General features: G+C 37.6%; 2 protein-coding genes across 3 annotated transcripts in view; both read right to left on the reverse strand.

The window, feature by feature from the left end:
• The window catches only part of IL17RD (interleukin 17 receptor D), a 59801-nt gene extending 57287 nt beyond the window's left edge, over window positions 1-2514 (reverse strand). Inside the window, exon 1 of one of the 2 annotated variants that reach the window (XM_080605640.1) lies at window positions 2305-2514. In XM_080605640.1, the coding sequence (XP_080461766.1) occupies window positions 2305-2421 (117 nt within the window). In that variant the 5' untranslated portion in view covers window positions 2422-2514. The remainder of the gene's footprint in view (window positions 1-2304) is intronic. The other variant, XM_080605639.1, reaches the window with a different exon arrangement.
• Window positions 2515-7906: 5392 nt separating this feature from the next.
• On the reverse strand, window positions 7907-16818 carry HESX1 (HESX homeobox 1). The gene is made up of 4 exons (XM_080605653.1): window positions 16560-16818; window positions 16245-16450; window positions 15833-15934; window positions 7907-14904 (listed from the first exon to the last, which is right to left on the reverse strand). Exons 1-4 carry the CDS (start codon window positions 16750-16752, stop codon window positions 14806-14808), a joined length of 600 nt encoding a protein of 199 aa, XP_080461779.1. The 5' UTR covers window positions 16753-16818; the 3' UTR covers window positions 7907-14805.
• Between the last annotated feature and the right edge of the window lie 3538 nt (window positions 16819-20356).

Genomic DNA, 20356 nt, shown 5'->3' on the forward strand with positions numbered 1-20356 from the left:
CAATACTATTCTGCTTTAAGCAAATGTTCCACCTTAATCTGAAATAATGTTAAGTGTAGGAATATACTAAAGTTGCTGTTAAACATCAATGAAAGAAATCCTACACTTAGCGAAGTCAACCCACGTTCTAAAATCCTGGATCCATTGAAATCCCTTCTAATTGTTAGTAGCGTTCTTGAAATTACTCATTCTAATATTATCTGAATTACTGCTGCAGACACATGTTGAGCTTGCAAGACCCGTACCAAAGTATTGCTAGAGGAAAACAATAAATACAGGTATGTGTTTTGCAATGTAAGTTATAAAAATATTAAATGCTTTTAGTTTTGAGAACATTAACCATTAAGAATAATTTCAGGAGCGATGAATCAAAATATCAAATACTTCCTCCTTGCAATCTTATAATCATAGCCCAAGCTATGATTATAAGCTATTATTATTAGATTGCGAGATCTCATCAAGTCAAGCTTTTACTGCCACACCATATTGAGGAAAATTAAAACTATATTTTGCAGTGAGAAGAAAATGAGAATTACTTGTGTAAATGCACTGTGATGGAACTAAATGCAGATTTTCAAAAAAACAATACTCAAACAATAAAACAGATTGAGCAGGGGTGAGAAGTACATTGCATAGCCACAGCTTTAGCACAGGAAACATGGGAAACCATCCAACGCGTGTATCTAAGTACAGATACAGTCAGCTATCCAATTTTATTTTTTGTTAAAGAACTACTAAAAGTCAACCAATTTTTTTCTAGATAATGTATGCCACTGAGAATTACCTCAATACAATTGCTTCATTTAATACCTGCCAGACATTTTCATGGCGTGTATTTCTCCATATAAAATGTTAAGATTTATTCATGTCCTTAACACACATTAATTAGACACTACTTACAAATAACCTGCAATAAGAATCTCTGTTTCAATAGGATACAATTACTTCAGGGCTTGTGTCTTTTGAATCAGTCAGTGTCCCCGCAGTGTTTAGAGTGGCAGAGGGGAAGTGGCCTGTGGTTAAACAGAGGAAATACCAAGGAATTTTAATAGAGCAAATAGTCTCTTTATTTCCTACAGGGTACTACTTCAAAGGCAGCCCTGGTCCAGAGCAGACAATGTGTTAGACGGGCCATCAGTCACTTACTAGCATGTCAAGTCTACTCACAACTTACATGCAGATAAATAACAAGATAAATACCACCAAAATGACACAATGGGTACCATCCTGCAGTCAGTACTCTAATAAATGCTGCCCTGGTAGGCAATCATAAGCAAAATTGGTATTACAAAAATCGAGACTGTGAAACTCTATGTAACCGATCAGACAAGATATCTGACCAGTTGTCTGGGCAAGTCTGAGCTTCCTAGTTCAGATATATGTAACAGAAAAATATAGCAAAAAACGCAACAGAAACAGAAGCCATTACAAATATTTTATAAGTTAAAGTGTTACATTTGTTGTGAGCAAGCAAGACAAAGCTTTTTCATGGTAATTAAAAAATAAAGAAAGTTTCTACTAATCTAAAAGATTTATATTTGAGAGGATTCTGGTGCATTCAGACACACACAACGACAGTAATCATGTAAGCAAAAATAAACCCAGCGCGTTTCTACAAGTGTCAAAGTGAAGTACAGGAGTGCTGTGACTTCACAGGTAGCAAGAGCTCACACAACAGCTCAATGCGAAGCGGGACAGAAAGGTACAGAGCGTGCCCTGCGCCCCAGTAGCGCATCCTGCCTGCCCCTGGGGATCGCACAAGGAGCGCCCCGAGCCCAAATGTTTTATTCGGGATCTTCAGTTAAAAAGAGCCGGTAGAGGAGTCTAGCCTTCAACAGGTCCACCTGGCACAAAGGTTTAAGCCTGAAGCTTTATCAGAAGTCTGTCGTTCCCTGCTTTTTACACGTTCTTCCAACCCTCTCTCCTCCCTCCGCTGCCCCCTGCGGACCCCCGGACTGCGTCGCGGTCCCGATCGCGCAGGATGTGACCCGAAGCCAGGGAAACCACGGCTGACACCCCAACAAAACGGCAAAGCGCCAAAGCCGCTGGCGTCCCCGCATCGCCGCGCTCCGACCGCGTTTGCACCCGCACAGAACCGAACAGCACACCTCACTCGAACACGGCAAAGAGAAAGGAAACGCAGCCCAGAGCCTGACAGCAGGGCACGGCAGCACCGGGAACAAAAGGCGAAGCCCGCAGCCCACCCTTCACCCCCTTCCCCTCATCGCTCCCCACACGCCCGCTCCCGGCCCCACAGAGCCCGGGGACCCCCGGAGACCCTCCCGTGCCCCCGGCCCCACTCACCCGCCCTCCGCATGCGGCTCCCGCCGAGCCCTTCCTGCCGCCGGGCCCCGGGGCAGCCCCCGCCAGGCCGGCGATGAGCGCCGTGAGGAGGGTGCCGAGCCGCGGCCCGGGGGCCATGCTGCCTGCCGCCACCGCGCGAACACCGCAGGGGGCGGCCGCGGGCGCGCGCGATGTGGGCCCGGCCCTGCCCGGCCCTACCCGGGGGGCTCCTCCTCGCCGGGGCCGGCCCGGCCCTGCCCGCGGCCAAGGAGGCTGCTCCCGCCCCGCCCCGTCGTGAGGGAGCCAGAGGCAGCTCGCAGCTGCCTTTTTTTTTTTCCACCCCCCCCCCCCCCCCCCGAAAGAAAGAGTCACTGACGGGATGTTCTTCGTGAAGGCACAGCGGGATGAACTTGGCTGGGTTAGGGCCACAGACAGGAAAAACTGTTGGGGACCTGTAACAGGGAAGGAGTAACGCGTGAAATATAAAGCAGACACACTAGGGGTATCGACGGTGATAAAACTTCAGTTGTGGAATACACAATAAAAAGTGGATGTATTCCAGCTTTTCCAATTTGAATCCCCATTGTTAATTTTGTCATTGCACACTTTGACCCAAACACTTTCTTTTACAAGAAAATAAACCATGTAAGTTTCAATCGCAGGCTGCTCTGACACATGAATGAATTACATCAATTCAATTCCTTGCCTAAACTACTCATGTCATGTAAGACACAGAAGCCCAAGGCTCCATCAAAGCACGGACTTACAGTGCGTTCAGCTTGCAGGGACCGCAGGGGCTCACTAGGTACAACCACCTGCTCAGGTAAGTCCCAGCTTCAGTTCTTGATCAGGTAGCACATGGTCTTGTCATACATCATTACTTTACCCATCTCAACTCCAATTATTTTTGAAAACTTTACATTCTAGTACATCCTGTTGCTATGATTAATATTGGACAAAACCTCACCTTTGAAAACAAGCCTGTGGGCTCTGAATGGCCACAGCCCTTCCTTATGTCAGGAGCAGAAAATATTCCTGCCATTAAATGTGCTTTAGCACAGATTAGAGATCAGGCCATAGTCCCTTGGAGGCTCGGGAAGGAAACAATACTTATTTTGATCTGAATTACTCAGTAATTATTTTCTATACTATACTTCTATCTGGGTAGTCTTGCTTGACCAAACAGGCCTGAAAATTCTATAAACTTTTTTTTCCCCCAATCAAGTGAGTCCATATAACAACTGTAAATAACTTTCGTCCTTCTGTGCTTTAATGCATTACAAAGGATATACGTACAGCAACACAATAGCATGGCTAAAGAAAGGAAGATGAGCACAATTTATTTACAGGACCATAACATCTCCACTGCCCATAACCACCTATGACACACAATGACTCTGTTGAACGCATACATCTCTGCTGACCTGCAAACAAGTCACCTTTTAAGCTATGGGGAAGTTTGTCTGGCCTTTTCTGTTAACAGAGTTCTAGACTGCTGGAGAAGCTGGAAACCACAGAAGGAACATTAACATTAGCTGTGCTATCAATCCAATAGCCCACAATGTTTCAGTGCAAACAAAGATACAGGATGAATAATGGCATTTCCTAGGTAGCAGAATAACCCAAGAACTTGCAGCTGCCACTGATTACTCTGACAGTAGACTGAGCGGAAAAAAATAGTATCAGTCGTATTTACTAAGGCCTCGAATTTATTAGCACAAAGCAAAAACATCATCTGACAAAATCAGCCTCAGTGCCCCCTTCCCAATATCTCAGCTTAAACTAATAACAAAAAGACGCATCTGAAAAACATTTATCCCAATACCGCCACGACGGTCAACTTACTAACGTGAATGAAGTGACTGCACACAGTCACAATAAGATACACAAGTATCTTATTGCTTTGTGTGCATTTAGAATAATTTCCACCAAAATCTTTTGTGGAAACAGATAGAGAAGATGTGGGAATCAAATGACAGCAGTTAAAAACTTTTACTTAGACTCTCTAAAATGCTGCAAGCTAATGTAAGGGCAAAAGTGGCTGTAGGGATTGCTTTTCTGTAGGCTCTTTTGTCCTTTTTACAACAGTCTCTTGTTTCGAAATAGTATAGGGTGCATATGAGTCGGAGAATATCTGTAAGTCATGGGTATCAATATCATGCATTCTACAGCTGGTTTTGGTTGCCACTCTACCTTCTTGCTTAAAGCTAAGAACTTTGTTTTTCCTCCTTTCGCAGCAGCTGTTCCCAGATGGAAGGGACAGTGAGAAATCAGCAGTTCCTAGAAAAACATGAAAATTCAAGTAAAAAGTTCTACTGTATAGTTAGGAACTCCCTACCAAACATTTCTATCACTCAACAAAAAAGTCCTTCTTAGATTGGGAAGAGGTCTGCTCCATCCATATTTTGTATTTCTAGCACTGAAATCTCTCTCCCTGCGGAGACTGAACTTGACTGCAAAAGGAGTTAGGAAAATTGCTCAGTTTTAGGCCAGGAAGCATGCATCATGCTTGTAGACACATCCACCGGTGTCAGACAGCCATGACTATTGCAGTATCACCCCTCTGTTAGATAAACACAGCCTGCTACTGGAAAATGACAATGAATGAACATGAACTGATCAGACAGCATGCTAAAAGATCAGCAGCATCTCAGAAACTTCCCAGAAGCCTGGAATCACAAAGTATCATTTCACTGTCCATAAAAGCACAAATAAGATCCTGAAACAGAAAACCTGTAACACAAGGGTCTTTTGGAACTTCATTTGACAGCTATCAGAAAGCAGAAAAACAGACCTTTTGAGAATAACCACTTACACAAAAATGTCCTACTAACATGGGGGTGGTTCACCTATAGAAAGAACATCTGGCACAAAAAGGAGGAAGAAAGATCTTCCAGTAACAAACCTTAAGAGCAAATGTCAAAAGAAAGCGTGAAATTGATGCAGACACTCTCAGCAAGGGCATGAACATTCCCACCATTGTCAGGAATCCTGAAAACTGTACTCTGATAGCATCTTCAACATTATAACATGATATAGTTTCAAAAGATCTGGCTAAACTCAAGTGAAAGATTATCAACTATAGGACAGTGACCCTAGGCCATAAAATTGAAATTTATTTTTTTTTCTTCTGAAATGTATTGTCTTTTTCAAGGCAACTTTTAAATCACTGGGCCTTGAGAGATATGCCAATATTAATTTAAAAAAATGAATTCTGAAAGGAAGATCTGTGTTACTATTCCCATTTTATGGTTGGGGAAACAAGCACAGCTGTAAACATGCCCACTTTAACATCTTGCACACATGCTCAAGGCTAAACCAATAATTAGATTTGGAGTCAGGAAAGATGCTGCCCCCCCCTCCTAAGACAGGAAGAGACCCCTGGGGGTAACGTTTTTTAATTTGCCTTTTTTCTATAGACCTTAATTCCTAAGGTCATCCAGACATTATCAGTGGGTGCTTAAAATAGCAGGGGCCACAGAGGCCAGATCCAGCCTCCAGAACAGTTCCATCCAACTGCCTGCTTGTGTCTTGGGAATGGCAAGAAGAGCACAGCATGCCATCCTGGCAGCCAACAGCCTCCTGCTGGGTCCGAGCATTTATTGGCACTTCTAGATTAGCTGCTGCTGTGTCCATATGGGACTTGAAAGTAGAATTAGATGCATGAATTCTGCTATACTTGCTTTGACACTGGCAGCCACCACTTCTCTATCCAGATGTTTTGCAACAAGTCCTGAAATTTAGCATCCAGTCCTTAATGCTAAATAACCTACACTTTAGAGAATCCCTCATAGGGTGCAGGCAGACACATTTCTCTCCTGCTCACTTTTTACATCACACACTCATTCTTGAGCTTTCTTCTTAAAAACCTCAAATCTACCTTCAGGTATTTGGGCGTGTTCAGAGGCTCACACAGTTCAGAGAGTAAGGAGTGAATGGTCTTGTGACCTTTCTGGGTAACAACATCTTCTACAGGAAATTGCACTTAATGACCACGGAAGTTTTTCCAGTCCTACATTCCCAAAGGCTCAAGTTAACATCAGATGTAAGAATAAGTTGGACTGAAAAGGAACTGACTGAAATAAACCAGTTACTATATAGAAATGCCTTCTGATCACTCTTGAAACAACTATTTATCAGTGATTCATGAATGCAAATCTCCATAAAATACTACCATTCCCCAGACCTCACAGTTCCATGTACAGTATACAGGCCAACTTGCTCTGCTGGAAGAAAGTGTCTGCGGGCTAATGTGAACTTTGTATTTCTGTTTAGTTTTGCATCTGTTTATTCATATGAATATAATAAAGGACAGAGCTCAGTTCTCCGCGATAATTCAGCTTACTGACGTGCCACCAAACTCACTCCTCCCTGTTCTAAAAGCAAGCTGAACTGACTCTGTGGCCACCTGATCTTTGCTGAGAAAACAGGGAGCAGAGCAGGACTGCATCTTTCAGCAGCCGTCTTCTGTTACACTGGATTAGGTGTAACATGAAACTGCACTTTTAGAGAAAAGTAGATTTGTGATGCAAAGAAAATTAAAAATGGAAAAAAATGGAAGAGTGATTTTTAAACAAAAAATTCTGTTGAACTTGAAGCATTTCAATCCAACTGTATTCCTAAAGTCATGTGTTTTATTCTTTAGCAACATTTGAATCATTATTAATGCTTCACTTTAGAAATGATATTTTGCTGCAATATAGGCATTTCATCTCAATCAACTATTAAAAAAGCAAATCAAGGCTCTCCTGGGGGTATTTGAATACACTCTGGAAATATTAATAAAGTAATATTTTTACAAGGGTTTCTCAGTTTTACTTTTAATTTCAACCTCTTCTTAGTACAGCACAATGCCTTCCATCCAGACATCTTGTCGTTTTCTTTCTGCAGGGAAATAAGGGGGCTGGGCAGCGGGGAGCTGATCTAACAGTCTACCCTGAAATTCATCTATCTATAGCATCCTGTGGCAATGTCTGTGAAATTAATCCTAGCACACTAAGGGACCCCTGACTGAGCATAGCCTGCCTTAAACCCTTTCCCGTTTAACCCAGAGAGAGCAATTTGTTCGAGCACTTCAGGATGACATCATTCACTATTTGAGGCCAAAAGCTAAGTGTAATTGAAGCTAAAGAAACTGTTTTGAAGATTCTTGTAATTAAAACAGAGATACTAGTAACAGATACCATTACAGACAATAGGAACATGTCCAGAAGAATTCTGAAGTCTATTGTGTAACCATTATGGAAGATGATTGGAAAGCACTTTGTCAACAGCACCTCATTCTGCTTGCGCTAAGGGAAATATACAAACAAAAGAAAATATGAAGGCCGGAAGCATTTGGAAACTGTAGTCTGTTTATATGACAGATACATAACAGTATTTCAGAGAAAAAAAATAGAATGCTTTATGGAAGATTTACAAGAGAATCTATACAGTAATTTTACAAAACTGTACTTAAAAAGAGGAAGGACCCTGTTAGGAATAACAATTATTGCTGACAGCCCTACTTTTCAAACAACTTAAGGTCCTTGATACTTACAGTCTGGCATGCTGTTGTAAAACAACAATTTGAAGCAGTCAGATATCAAGATTGAGTCAGTTGCTAAATTCTAGAAAGAGTAATAAAAATATTCAGATAATAAGAGACTGGTCAAACACAATGAACAACATTTGTTAATGCTTGCCCAGAAAGTTAAAGCATGTTAACAGCAAGTTACAACAATTATTATTTGCTTATAGTTAGATGGTAATAATAAAAATATCTGACAACACCATTCCAACTGAACTGTAAGTTGTGATGGATCTTACTGTTCAGCACCATATGTTCACAGAAGAAACAGGAAAGATCAGCTCAGCTCTCATTTAAGCAAGAATGACTACAAGATTTTCTGTGTAACCTACCTGAGTCTCATTAAAATATCTAGCTAGGCAACTGCATTTTAAGAGCGATGTTGATGCCCCATTAGACTGCTTCCCTATGACTTCCTTTCTCTGTCAAAATTAATTAGAGCAATTTGCAATTATATTGTCAGATAGCCACATCCTGCAGCATAGCATGAGATACAGTTCCACCTTTGAAGTCAGACAAGTGCATTTCACTGTATTCCTTGTGTTTGTCCAGTAACTTACAAATGTCCAAATCAAGCAAAGAATACATGTGGTTACTGTCCCATTTCTAAATATTTTACCCTGACTGCACATTTTGAAATGCAAGACAAAGTGGTAAGAAGCATGTAGTATTTAAACAGCACAATGTCATTTCTTATCATTCTAATGCAATAAAACAGTGATAAATGAGAAGACTGGTTGTAGTCTGCCATGCTTCTATATGGCAAATGTTTGCATTCTCAGCTTTGTATTTGTTATCAAAGAAGAACTACATTAGTAGATACTGTAGGAAAAGGAATTCTGAAAAGGAATTCTAAGGTTCACACTGTAAGGGTGTTTTTTTTTGTTGTTGTTGGTTTTTTTATAATTTCTGGACACTTTGTCAAATGCCTTCTAGAATGGACTATAAATGGATGGCATTGGGCAGTCCTGTAAACACATAGCCATGAAAGCAGCCTTAACTTAGAGGTAAGATTTTAAAAAGTTGGCTGCCCAAAACTCAATTCTTAAATTAGTAGCTAAATAATAACTTTCAGACTAAGAATACTAAGAACCTACCAATTTCCACCGGGTTCAATTTAATACTGCCCATCCAGAACTTTCGATAATCAGATTCGAAGTCAGCCGTATGCACACTCAATATAGATTTAGTTACAAAATTTGTACAACAATTAAAATAAGTAGTCACCTGCTGGCATTCTACCTACAGCCTACCTCATGTCTGCAGACTTTACTCAAAATACATCCAAGACGTAGAACTGTAATTCTAAAATCCAGCCACTAGAGGGCAAAAGCAGCCCAGCATTTTCAGCTGCAATTGAAATACAGTGTTACCTCTGTTTTTAATACTAATCAATTTAAAGTTTGATTTAATCTGGAAAAAAAAATGCAACTAGTATAGCCAGCAATCTCAAATGAAAAATGTTTGTTTTGCAATCTTCTTAATTTCCTTACTATGTCATCATTCATACAAACTGAATCCCAAAATATTTTGGAATATTACTGAGATTGGTAATACAATTTTAAATACTAAAAGTGTGTGAAATACATAATTAAAAGGTATATATTAATTTTTAATTCATAAATAACACATAAGTTGGCTATACACGGGCACAATACTGTTCCAGATTCTAGGTACTGTGGACAAACAGTAATCACTATAGAAGTGGTAAAATAACATGGACTGGTAAAATAAAAATTCTATTTTAAGAGAGCCAGAAAGTGTCACAGAAAAACAAGGTACAATAAATTGATGCAAGTTTACAGTAGATTTTTTCAAAAGGTCAAATAAGCTAAAGAGTTTGAAATGCATATCCACATACACAACCTAAAAATAGAAAAGCCCAAGAATTTTCAAGTGCCTAATAACAAGAATGATAATGTAGATAGTCTCTTTCATTATCAGATCTTACATTACCAGCAAACTTTTGTCCTTATTGCTCCAAACTAAACAAGATTATGGGAAACAGTAATAGACTGTACTTATTGGGCGCTCCAGCCATCACAGTGGCAGAGGAAAACCTGGCTTAGGTGCTAGGGAGAACAAAACATTCATGTGTAAATCCAAGGAGAAACAATATGCAATTTCCCTCCCAATCCACGTGTTGTATTGCATTTGCAGGCCACGCATCTGGATCCTTACAATGTCCTAAACCAGATGACCACGCTTGAAAATTGGCATAAAATCATTGTTTGCACCGTGTGAATCGACAGATACACACTTTGCTAAAGGCACTAGACTTTACAGTAAGTGATTTACAACATAAATCAAAATATACCCTTGATAAATCTATTATTTTGTTGTTGTTTTTGTTTGTTCTCATTTGCTTTTAATTTATTTTAAAGCACATTTGTTCAGTAACTCTAATACCTGCACCATAACACAAATAAAGAGTTATTGGCAATTACACCAGAACTATGCCAAAAACTATATATCCCTAAGAATTTTTGGTGACGTTCTTCCTTCATTACCAATAAACAACATCCTGCAAAAACATTTTTAGAAGAAATTCAGTTTAATGGTTCTTCTAAACTCAACAAATACGTTTCATGTTTTGCACGTCAATTTGACAAACTATGCTACTAATACTGTGCCATGATACACAGCATTTCATACTTTGAGATTCTCCTAGGTTTCTCTCCCTCACAAATGCTGCTTGCCCATTAGGACCGCATGAGGTTCCTTTGTGATTCAATCAGAACCAACCCCTCCACCTCCAGGTGCCCAGCAGCCCCAGCTCCCCCTCACATAATGAGCTCATTACATAGCAGTAAATCCTATAAAATGAAGAGACAAAAAGCATCAACATAGCAACTGATAGAGAAACAAAGTCAATCCAAGGAATCAAAGCAAACGTTATTTTACAACCAATGTCTAAAAAGCTTTTTTTTTTCTTTTAAATCATGAATTAACCCTGACAGTTAATCTCAACTATCTGAAATTACCTTAATTTCATGTTAGGTAAACAAGTCTTTTGTAAAATCCAGCCATACAAATGCTTGGGTGATTTTCTGAAGGCACATTTCTTTTTCAATTAGAACACAGCATTAATCTGATACACAACTATAAAAAATCCTGGGTGTTGTTGCTTTAAAAGTACTTTCAGTACAAAACTTTGGACAACAAAAAAAATGCAGATGTACATATGTCCACTAGGAAAGTTGTAACAAACAGTTTGCTGGTGTGCTAGCTTGCTATTTGTAAGCACAGACTTGATAAACACAGTAACTGCAAATACGAAGTTCTAAATGACAATGAGTGGTATTCTAAATGTGGGCTTTCACAGCTAACACTGGTAATTTAAGACTGTTTCAAACTAGCCAGCTTTTTGGCTGGAAGTTTTTCACTGTCCTTGTAAATTTATCAACTCATTACAGGGTCAAATGAGCACTGGAGCCCACGCAAGGCAACACGGATGGGAGAAAAGGAGGCTGTGGCTTCACAAATATGAAAGTCAGAATAGGAACCAAGATGACTGATGCTTTTCTGATCACAGTTCTGAAAGGTAGGTAAACAGAAACACTGCAAGACAAAGTATGCAGAACTGGGATGGGATGAGATTTCAGCATGCACAATCGTTTCTTCTGGCAGTCTCACCCGTTATTCTTAGTTGCCTAGGCACAGCCAGTCCAAGTAGCAGTATTAGATGCACTACTAAGGCAGCCCAGAAAGCTGCATATTATCAGGATTTACAAGCTTAGAAAGTCCTATGAAGTACAGACTAATATTTTAAGATGGAAAAGAAATTCAATTGTATTTGAGAAAGTCACTGCCACAATTTAAACCCAAACTGGTCAAAATAGGCATAAATGTAAAGTTAAAGGTTCTCCTTTAACTATTAACTTTAGGATGAATGATCTAAGCCAAGATGAAGTAAATAATGCAATCACTTTATTCAACTTTTTGCCCCTCACAGGACTACGTACAACTCTCAGTACCTTCCTTACACAAGCCATCCTTCTAGTAACATTTGCTAATTGAAAGCTGGACACCAGAGCTGGTGCTATTATTCTACTCCTTCTCTTAAATTGTTTTGTCAGACTTCCGACACTTGAGACAAGTTCCATTATAAAAGACATTAGGTGTATTTAGGTATTTGCCAGATAATAGAGTAAGGTTCTTAGGCATCAATCTGGACAGATTAGTCTAATCTGTTGCTTTTGGAAACCTTGTTTCCAGCACTAAAGTCAACAATAGTTTCAAATTACCAGCACTAAGGTTAAGCTATGGGTAATATGTTTTGAGGTGCGAAGAAAAACAAAATAAGAACTCATGCATTCACAGTACTGTCTTTACCTCAAATCAGGTCTGTATCTGAATTGAGCTTCCCTTTCTCTAAAACTATTCCTAATGGATTTGGCTCCATTTAAATTGCTTTACTTGTGATTGTATCCTGCATTCAGAAATATTTAAGAGAACAACAGAAATTCACTTAGTAATATTTATTGTAATTGTCACTTCCTAAATCTAACAAAGCATCAATAATTAACATGTCAGTGTTGGGTAAAAGCTTGGTACTTCCACACTAAAATAGGCTTTCCAGAGGCAAAGTCAAGCAATTCAAGATTTTAGGGCTTCTATAAAAATGAAGGCAATAAACCCATGAAGTTACAGACACAAAATGGCAAATACCTGTAATCTAGCTCTAAAATAATGCAGCTTTTAAATAATATTTTTTAGAAAATATAGAATTGGGTTTTATTGAAAGTCTTACATCTCAACCTATCATCCAAAATATCGACTAAGGACCGACGTTGGATCATCCTTCTCTTTGGCTTTTTCTATGAAACTACGTAAGATTAAGTTTTTACCATCAGTCCTTTTCTTAAGCTTACCTCTTATTCTGTAGGACAGCATTTTCTACAGGTAACAACAATTTGCTTTTCATTCATGACATGAGAGGTATGATGTATCTGGTAAAATCCTGAATTAACTGCACTTTGCAATAACTTGCAAACATTCAGCAAAGCTACATTAATGCATCCATTATAACAACTGAAATGTAAATTACAGATTTCTAAGAACTTAAGCTAAAAGAAAAGCAGAGCACACATCAGAAGGAATCAAGAATGGTCTAGAAGTAGTGAAGACGTCTAAAATTTTAACACCTACCTCTAGAGATTATAGTGCATTGAAAGTAACGTGCCAGAAGAAAAAAAAAAAAAAAAGTAATTCTGTTGTCATTTTATTCTTATTAAATGTGAAAGTACTACTAGCCTAACTGCATTCGGACAACTACAACAGTAGAAGGATTTATACAATTTCTTCTGCACCTCCTCCCTCCCTTTTCTTTTTCCCCCATTATTTACATTTAACCTATATTAACAATGACAAACTGACTTTCATTTCCTCGTAAGTGACTCCAGAGAAACCAAGTGTCAGAGGCTGTATCAACCTGGTGGTGAATGCATGTAGATTGAAAACGGGCTCAAGTTCTTCCTCCAGTGAATATCAGAGTACTTCCTAGAAAAAACTGTTTCCTCACGAAATTTGGAAACCAACAGCAGAATGTATTATAGCTCAGTGGCCAGGCATTCCTTCAAGGCAGAAGAGTTAAAGATCTAAACTTAGAATGAGATACAAAGAGGATTTCAAAGTATTAAGCATTCTTCACATCATTTCTGCTCCCTATTTTTCAGAGTTTTGCTCTTTCTGTTTTTCAATCTTGCATATTAAAACCCTTTTCTTTGCAGCAGATAAAATGATTCAGCTCATTTTTTTTCACTATTGCAAATATAGTTTTGATTCAAAATAAAACTTATTTTTCATGTCAGCCAAGTAGGAAAACCCAATTAACAAAATCTTATGCCTAAGTTCTTTAAGATTTACCAGTTGTTGCAGGTTGAAATTTTAATTAAAGTCAGTGCTTCTACTGACCATCAGCCATCATTTTGTGTTAACAAAATGAGTTTTTGCATATACAGCTGGACCCATGTACAGTGTGTCTCTAGTAAGTAATGTGGACCAGTCTCACTGAAGGACACTAGCACTTCAAGCACGTGGTGCTTTAAGCTCTGCTGTACAAGCAACAGCATAAATCCATACTTAGCTGTGGCCATGATGTAGAAAAACAGAGTTCATTTAACTAGTTTAAGGCTGTCCTTATGCATACTGGCTTCTGGCTGAAAATCAAGTATGAGGATAATTAATTTTCATAGAGTGTCTGATAAAAAAAATATTCAACAACATAAAATTAATGGCAATGATCTGGATAGCTGGTCTGGTCCCAACTGATTTGATCCTGTGAAATGCTGCATTCTGTCACTACAAGATAATGATGGCAACTCCGCAACTGCAACATTCACACTGAAAACAAAGGAGATAGCTGAGTTGAAGCATTAAACAAGCAAATATAAATGAAGTGAAATATATAAAAAAGATTACAATTTTAAGCTTCTTTCAATGAAACAATGGTTCAAACTGAAAACAGTCAGTTGAATGCTAGTCCTTCCATCTTCATGGAGAACTTTTTTTTTTTTTAGAAAATATATTCTTTTTATAGCTATTTAAATTCTAATGCAATGCACAATTTCACATATCGAACACTTTTTTGCATATTGAGTATTTTACACTTCAAAATTATGTAGCTTTAGGTCTTTATCAGTTAAGCCTGCAGTAATTCACACAAGCTGAAAATCTTGTGCAACCCAGAGTTTGAGTTTTTTAACTGTAAAAAATATATATACACTTTTCTGAAAATATTTATTAAAATATATAGAAAATTTGACTTTCTCCACAAAAAGTAGGTTATAATAATACTTCAGGTATTTACAGTTTATTTGACTGAAAATTATAACACTTCAAATCTAGTGATAAAATCATATAATCAATGTATCATTACTTAGTACAAATTATGACAATAACTAATAATTCTTCATGTTCTATTGTAGTAGTATAGTGGCAAACCATCCTTTCTACTCTAGCAGGCTGGAGGTGAAAGTGTTTTTCACCATTAGAAACTGTGATTCTCGGTGTGATCTCTTCAGCTTTGCACGACGATTCTGGAACCAGATCTAAAATTGAAATGAAAGTCATGTTTTTCAGAAATTCAGCACTGTATTAAGAGCAAGCTTTGAAATTTAAAAACATTCACACAACTCTACAGTATTTTCTGAAATGCCAGTAGTTTGGAAGTTTAATAAAAAGTTAAAATCTGAAGACAGTGACCAGCACTAATTAAGACTAAAAAAATAATGCCCTCAGCTTTGCTGGAAAATGAGAACCAACTTCGCTAATACAAAAACTAGCATCAACTTCAGTGACATTGAATGGAAGTTCCTGAGCAGCTGCAATTCACATACAAGTCTGAAGGTGTAACTTCAACTGCTTAATTAATAGCAGCACCAAGCTCCCCATCAAGCCCAATATGAACTCCATCAAAAACTTAATATCAAGGCGAGGCCAGAATTCTAATTTTTATGGTATTCTTATCACATTTGATTAGCTGGAAATGAATAGTTAAAACCCCGAGTAGATTTTGCTTTTGGCCAGATACATGACATAGGCTCAAATGCTGGTTTAACACAGTTGTGCTCTCCTGACACTCTCAAAATGCTAATATACTAATTCATTCCAAGAAATTACTTCAATAGTTGTTTCAAATTTGGTTTTTAAATATGTTGACATGCATAATGTAAACATGATTTTAAAACCTGGGAGCAAGTGATCAAGTTCCACAAACAACTAGAGATTAACAAAGCAGAAACCACAGAAATATTAGTGATAAATATCTCATTGATGCTATGGAAAAAGGGTTGGGATTTCAGGATGAATTCAATGGCTGTCATTTCTCAAATCACTCAATGCATACTATCATGTATAAATTCACATTGTTTTAAATTGACATTAAAATTATTGTTACTAGCATCATCTACCTATTTATATCACCAGAGAGTACACATGGATGGAAACATGGAAATTTTCAAGAAACAATTTAATTACCTGGATCCTGTCTTCATCTAAGTCTAATTTGCGAGCTAGTTCTTCTCTAATATCAATGCCGGGATAGGAGTTCATTTTAAAAACATTTTCCAAGACTTCAATCTGAGGAGATTAAAATACACTTTTTGAGCAATCATTGCTATTGTTATAGGAGTTAAAATAAATAAATAAATAGAAACAGCTTAATTTGTTTAAATTAAGGCTTCCAAGCAGTGCTTGGACAATTTTGCTTTCATGAACAAACATCGACCAGATGAAGCTAGTAACATTATTGTGAATTTACACTAGTTCTTAATTACATTTCTATATGGAGAGATACACAATACCAAATCAGTCAGCTATTATAGGCTTCTACCAACAATTTACTAAGCTGCATTGTTAGTCCTTTATTAAGTAGTAAGAAAATCCCTACCTGGTTTCTATTGAAAGCGGTTCTTGGTCTTCTACCCCTGTACCAGCTCAATTCTCGTTTGAAAGATAGCCTTTCAGTGACTGAAAAATATTTTTCACATTTCAAAACTTTTTCCTCTTGCATTGGATCACTGTTAGCATGAAATAATGAATTTTCATAGGAAACAACAGGGATTTGCAGATGGGAATTACTGTCATCACCTAAAACTAGAAAAAGCAAGCAAACAAACTTCAATTTACTGGTAGAAACATGACAATATATACATTTTTAAAAGAGTAAAAGCTTGAGAAGTTACAAAACAGACTGCTGGCTTACCCAAGTTGGTGCATGCATCCATCCATGGTCTGTGAGGTTTCACTGCTGGAATGCCATCTTTTTTCTGCTCCAATCCCAAAATACTTTCAATGGAAAAGGAGCACTGTGTGGTTTTATTTTCTACAAAACTAGACGCTTTCCGAAGATTCTGAGACACTGATGTATTAGCAGCACACAGCGATGTACTTGCCATGATTTCACCTTCAGCTAGCACAGCACGTATACTGTACTTGCATTTCTCCCAAAGTCCTCCTTATAGCTATGTTGACAAGGGGGTTGGATTTGCAACGTCATTAATTAAAATCTTTTATTAGAAAGTTTTAGCATGTCAATGAAAACTCACCCACCAAGAGGCACGAGGAGTTAATTGTTTATTTGTTTGCAAGTAATTAGCAACTAATGGTGACACTAGGGGGGCCACCAAGAGGGACAAAGAGTGTTATCTCTCCTAACCAGGACATCGACTTAACTTTCTCAAAAAGAAGCTATGCACAAATATAGTACTTCTCCTTTATTTGAAATCATTAATGTATAAAATCAGTTTTTTTAAAAACTTTATACTCTAATGGACTCGACTTACCTAAACATAGCAGCACGATAGGAAACCAGTCAAGTAATAAGTAATCTCATTTAAGTGAATTTCCTTCCAAGGAAATTTAAAAATAATCTCTTAATGCTATTAGGGTAATCCCAATGAAAATGCCTCTGTTTTTTCATATGCATATGTAATGGTGAACGTGGTCAATAAAACAACAATAGCTTTTGGCATAAGGTACTGTGCAGTGGGTTGGCAATGTTGTCAAAGCTCAGTGTAATTGCCTTCCAAGCGCCTGGATTAGTTAGAAGAACAGTTGCACCAACTATTTTAAATAATTCATGCATTCATTTTTCTTATTAAAATAACTTTGTTGCAGCCTTTTTTGAAAAATACCGTATATGAAATTTCCTGATCACTCTTTACAACATGCGAAAAAAAACTTGAAGTAATACAAACTGCACACTCAAATTTACTGGTCTTAAAATACCCTTTTAGTGCTAGGTATTCCTCCTTTCCTGTAAGTGGGTTTATAATCAACAGAAATTTATTTTACAGAGCATGCATTTAAAAAGACCAAAACTCATGAGTAATAGAGAGAAAGGAAGTAAAGCTTTTGTTTTGAAGTTCAAAGTTTAAAAAGAGTATTATGATTTCACTAGTCATAAAGTATCAGATATAACATCGTTATATTTATACTTATCTGTAAGCCCCAAAGCAACTGCACATGGTCACAACCACCTTTTCATTCAGGGTAACCTCTTTACAAATTCTTCCTTTTCTTATTTTAGATAAAGCTATTTGATAAATGCAAAAATGCAAGCATTATTTTAATTTCCAAAGTTTTATTTAAGATGGGTAAAATTTGTGCTCTGAAAACATGACATAGGGCTGTGCACTTTCAGAGGAAAAATCTGTCCCTTTTTTCCTTGTTTCACCATTTTCTCATAGTAGTTTATTCTGTGTGATCAGTCACATTCTTATGACTAACAATTAACATTATGGAAATAAACAGCATCTCCGCTTTGATTTTCTGTACATTTGTAAACCATCCAAGCTCAACCTTTAGGAATGACAGAAGCTGGAAAACAGCCAGGGAAATAGCACCGTATGGAAATGACAGCACAGTGTTGAGGAAGATTCTAGTAAGAGCTATGCAATCATACAGAACTTTATATAAGAACAACGTTGAGCTGAAGAATGTTGACTAGGTGCTGTGCAATGAAACTGTTGTCAAACCAAACTGAAAAAGTGGCAGTTCAAGAAGTGATCTTACCAAGACACCTTATCAACATGTCAATGTATTTTGAAGTGGCATCAGAATAAATGCAGTGACCATCTGCTAGCTAAGCCCCAACCAGCATTTAACAGCCTCAGCAACCACAAAGTCTAGATGCAGAAGAAAAGCCACAAAAATCAGTGTAAGAAACAGCTGTTCATTGGCCACTGACATGCCTTGTGATTATATCAATGTAGAGGAAGAGTAACAAGTCCCATGGGACTGCATGCGGCACATCAGTAAGGCTCCCTTTACATGTGATCAACACTCCCATCAACTTACTGAGCAAAGAGCAAGCTCTGATGGTTTGTCCAGGTTTAACTGCTAAGAAAGCTGGCTTAGAAGTCCAATTAAAGATCTATGACAGAATGTCAAAATTGAGAATTCCAAGAACATATTGACAGTGCTTTAAGTGGATCTCCTGTACTAGGCTAACAATGATTTTGAACTCATATGCAGACTTGGGGCAAAAAGAATGTGTAGCTTGTGTTAATCAGATGGGTAAGGCAGTGTTGTGTCTAAAGAAATGCTTACCTGACAAAATTTTCCCTCAGATTCTCCTTAACACTTGAACCAGTTTTTTAATAAATAACCACTATTTATTAAGTGCAAAAAAACCAACAACAACAAAACACAATACAAGCACTGATACAAAAACATTTCAGAAAATATTTATTTCACCTGAATGAATAGGAATGAAATTAACCTGAGCCACACAGTTAATACTCAGATTACCACATCCATCAAGTCCCAAACTGGTAACTACCTTCATAAGTGATCTCTTCAGGAAACTACCAAGAACTATCAATAAAGACAGACATAGGTGGTGGTAAGAGAAATATTTATGAGGCACATATCTCCGCAAAATCAACCATTAAGTTAAGTGACTAGGTATAACATTTTGGTTTCTCTGAAACTGTCAAGGATTAAGAAAACTTTTAGAGCTAGTTTGCTTGCAGTTGAACGCTCTCATTCTTTAATGACTTATTTATTTATTTAAGGACTTTCCAAGGAAAAGAGATCCTAGTAGCTCTCAAAAAGAATGTTCATGAAATAAGCCAAAAAACAGTTAATGCATTTGCTCAGAAGTCAGAAACTAATCAAATACTGCCATCTGGTGTTTGTGCTCGCAGAGCTGCTAGTTTCCTCAATAATGTTATGCAAATAGGAAACTTATTATTAAAATAATCACATTCATTTGCTCAATGTTGAATTGAATCAGAACTGGAGACTGCAGCATAGTAACTGAAACATATCAACACTATTTTTAAACTGAGTGCATGGCTGCAACTGCATACAGGAACTGGAAGTACCAATTCAGAAGTTCACAGCTTGCTCATACAATGCTTTCTAACTTCTGAGGTATTCACTAAAATTGAAACACTATGCATCTAAGAGACCTTTATAATACTAATGCCACTCCATATCACTGTTTATAAAGATTTTATGTGAAAAAAGAAATTATTCTATAGATAACAAGTCTGTATTACACCAAAATTAATATACAGAGATAAATCTACTGACAGTCTGGCTGGAGGTCTAACATTCTAATTGTTGCTACATTTCTTTGAAGAGAATCTTGTTCAGTTGTAGAAGAAAGCTATTTGTCATTAATATAAAAATAAACAGCCAACGAACCATTCCATAAGAAATATGGGTAAAATATTTTCCTAGGGGAAAGCTTGCAATATTTTAGATTCAAGTAAAGTAGAATTTGGTAGTAAAGAACCTGATCTGATTTCTAGGAATTCACACTGAAAGTATAAATAGAGCTTCAGCCTTCACTCAGAAACTTTATCTCATTTCCCAGCATATTAGAAATAAGCAATACTTCTTTTGCAACCCATGTGAACTTACCTATGGAGTTTTAGCTAAATACCTTTGCAGGAGCAACGAGAGCAACGCGACAAACATTACATCGAAAATCCTGGGTAATGAATAACAGGAGAAATCCCTGAGCATACAAAAACCATTCTCTTACAG

The sequence above is a fragment of the Anser brachyrhynchus genome (genome assembly GCF_964034855.1).
Source record: "Anser brachyrhynchus genome assembly, chromosome: 10".
NCBI lineage: Eukaryota > Metazoa > Chordata > Aves > Anseriformes > Anatidae > Anser > Anser brachyrhynchus.

Excerpts from the sequence above, each read along its gene's own strand:
- HESX1 (XM_080605653.1), bottom strand. The coding sequence starts at position 16,752 with ATGGCAAGTACATCGCTGTGTGCTGCTAATACATCAGTGTCTCAGAAT. Across the intron at positions 16,451-16,559 it reads GGATGCATGCACCAACTTGG|TTTTAGGTGATGACAGTAAT; the intron begins GTAAGCCAGCAG and ends TGCTTTTTCTAG. Across the intron at positions 15,935-16,244 it reads CCGCTTTCAATAGAAACCAG|ATTGAAGTCTTGGAAAATGT; the intron begins GTAGGGATTTTC and ends TAATCTCCTCAG.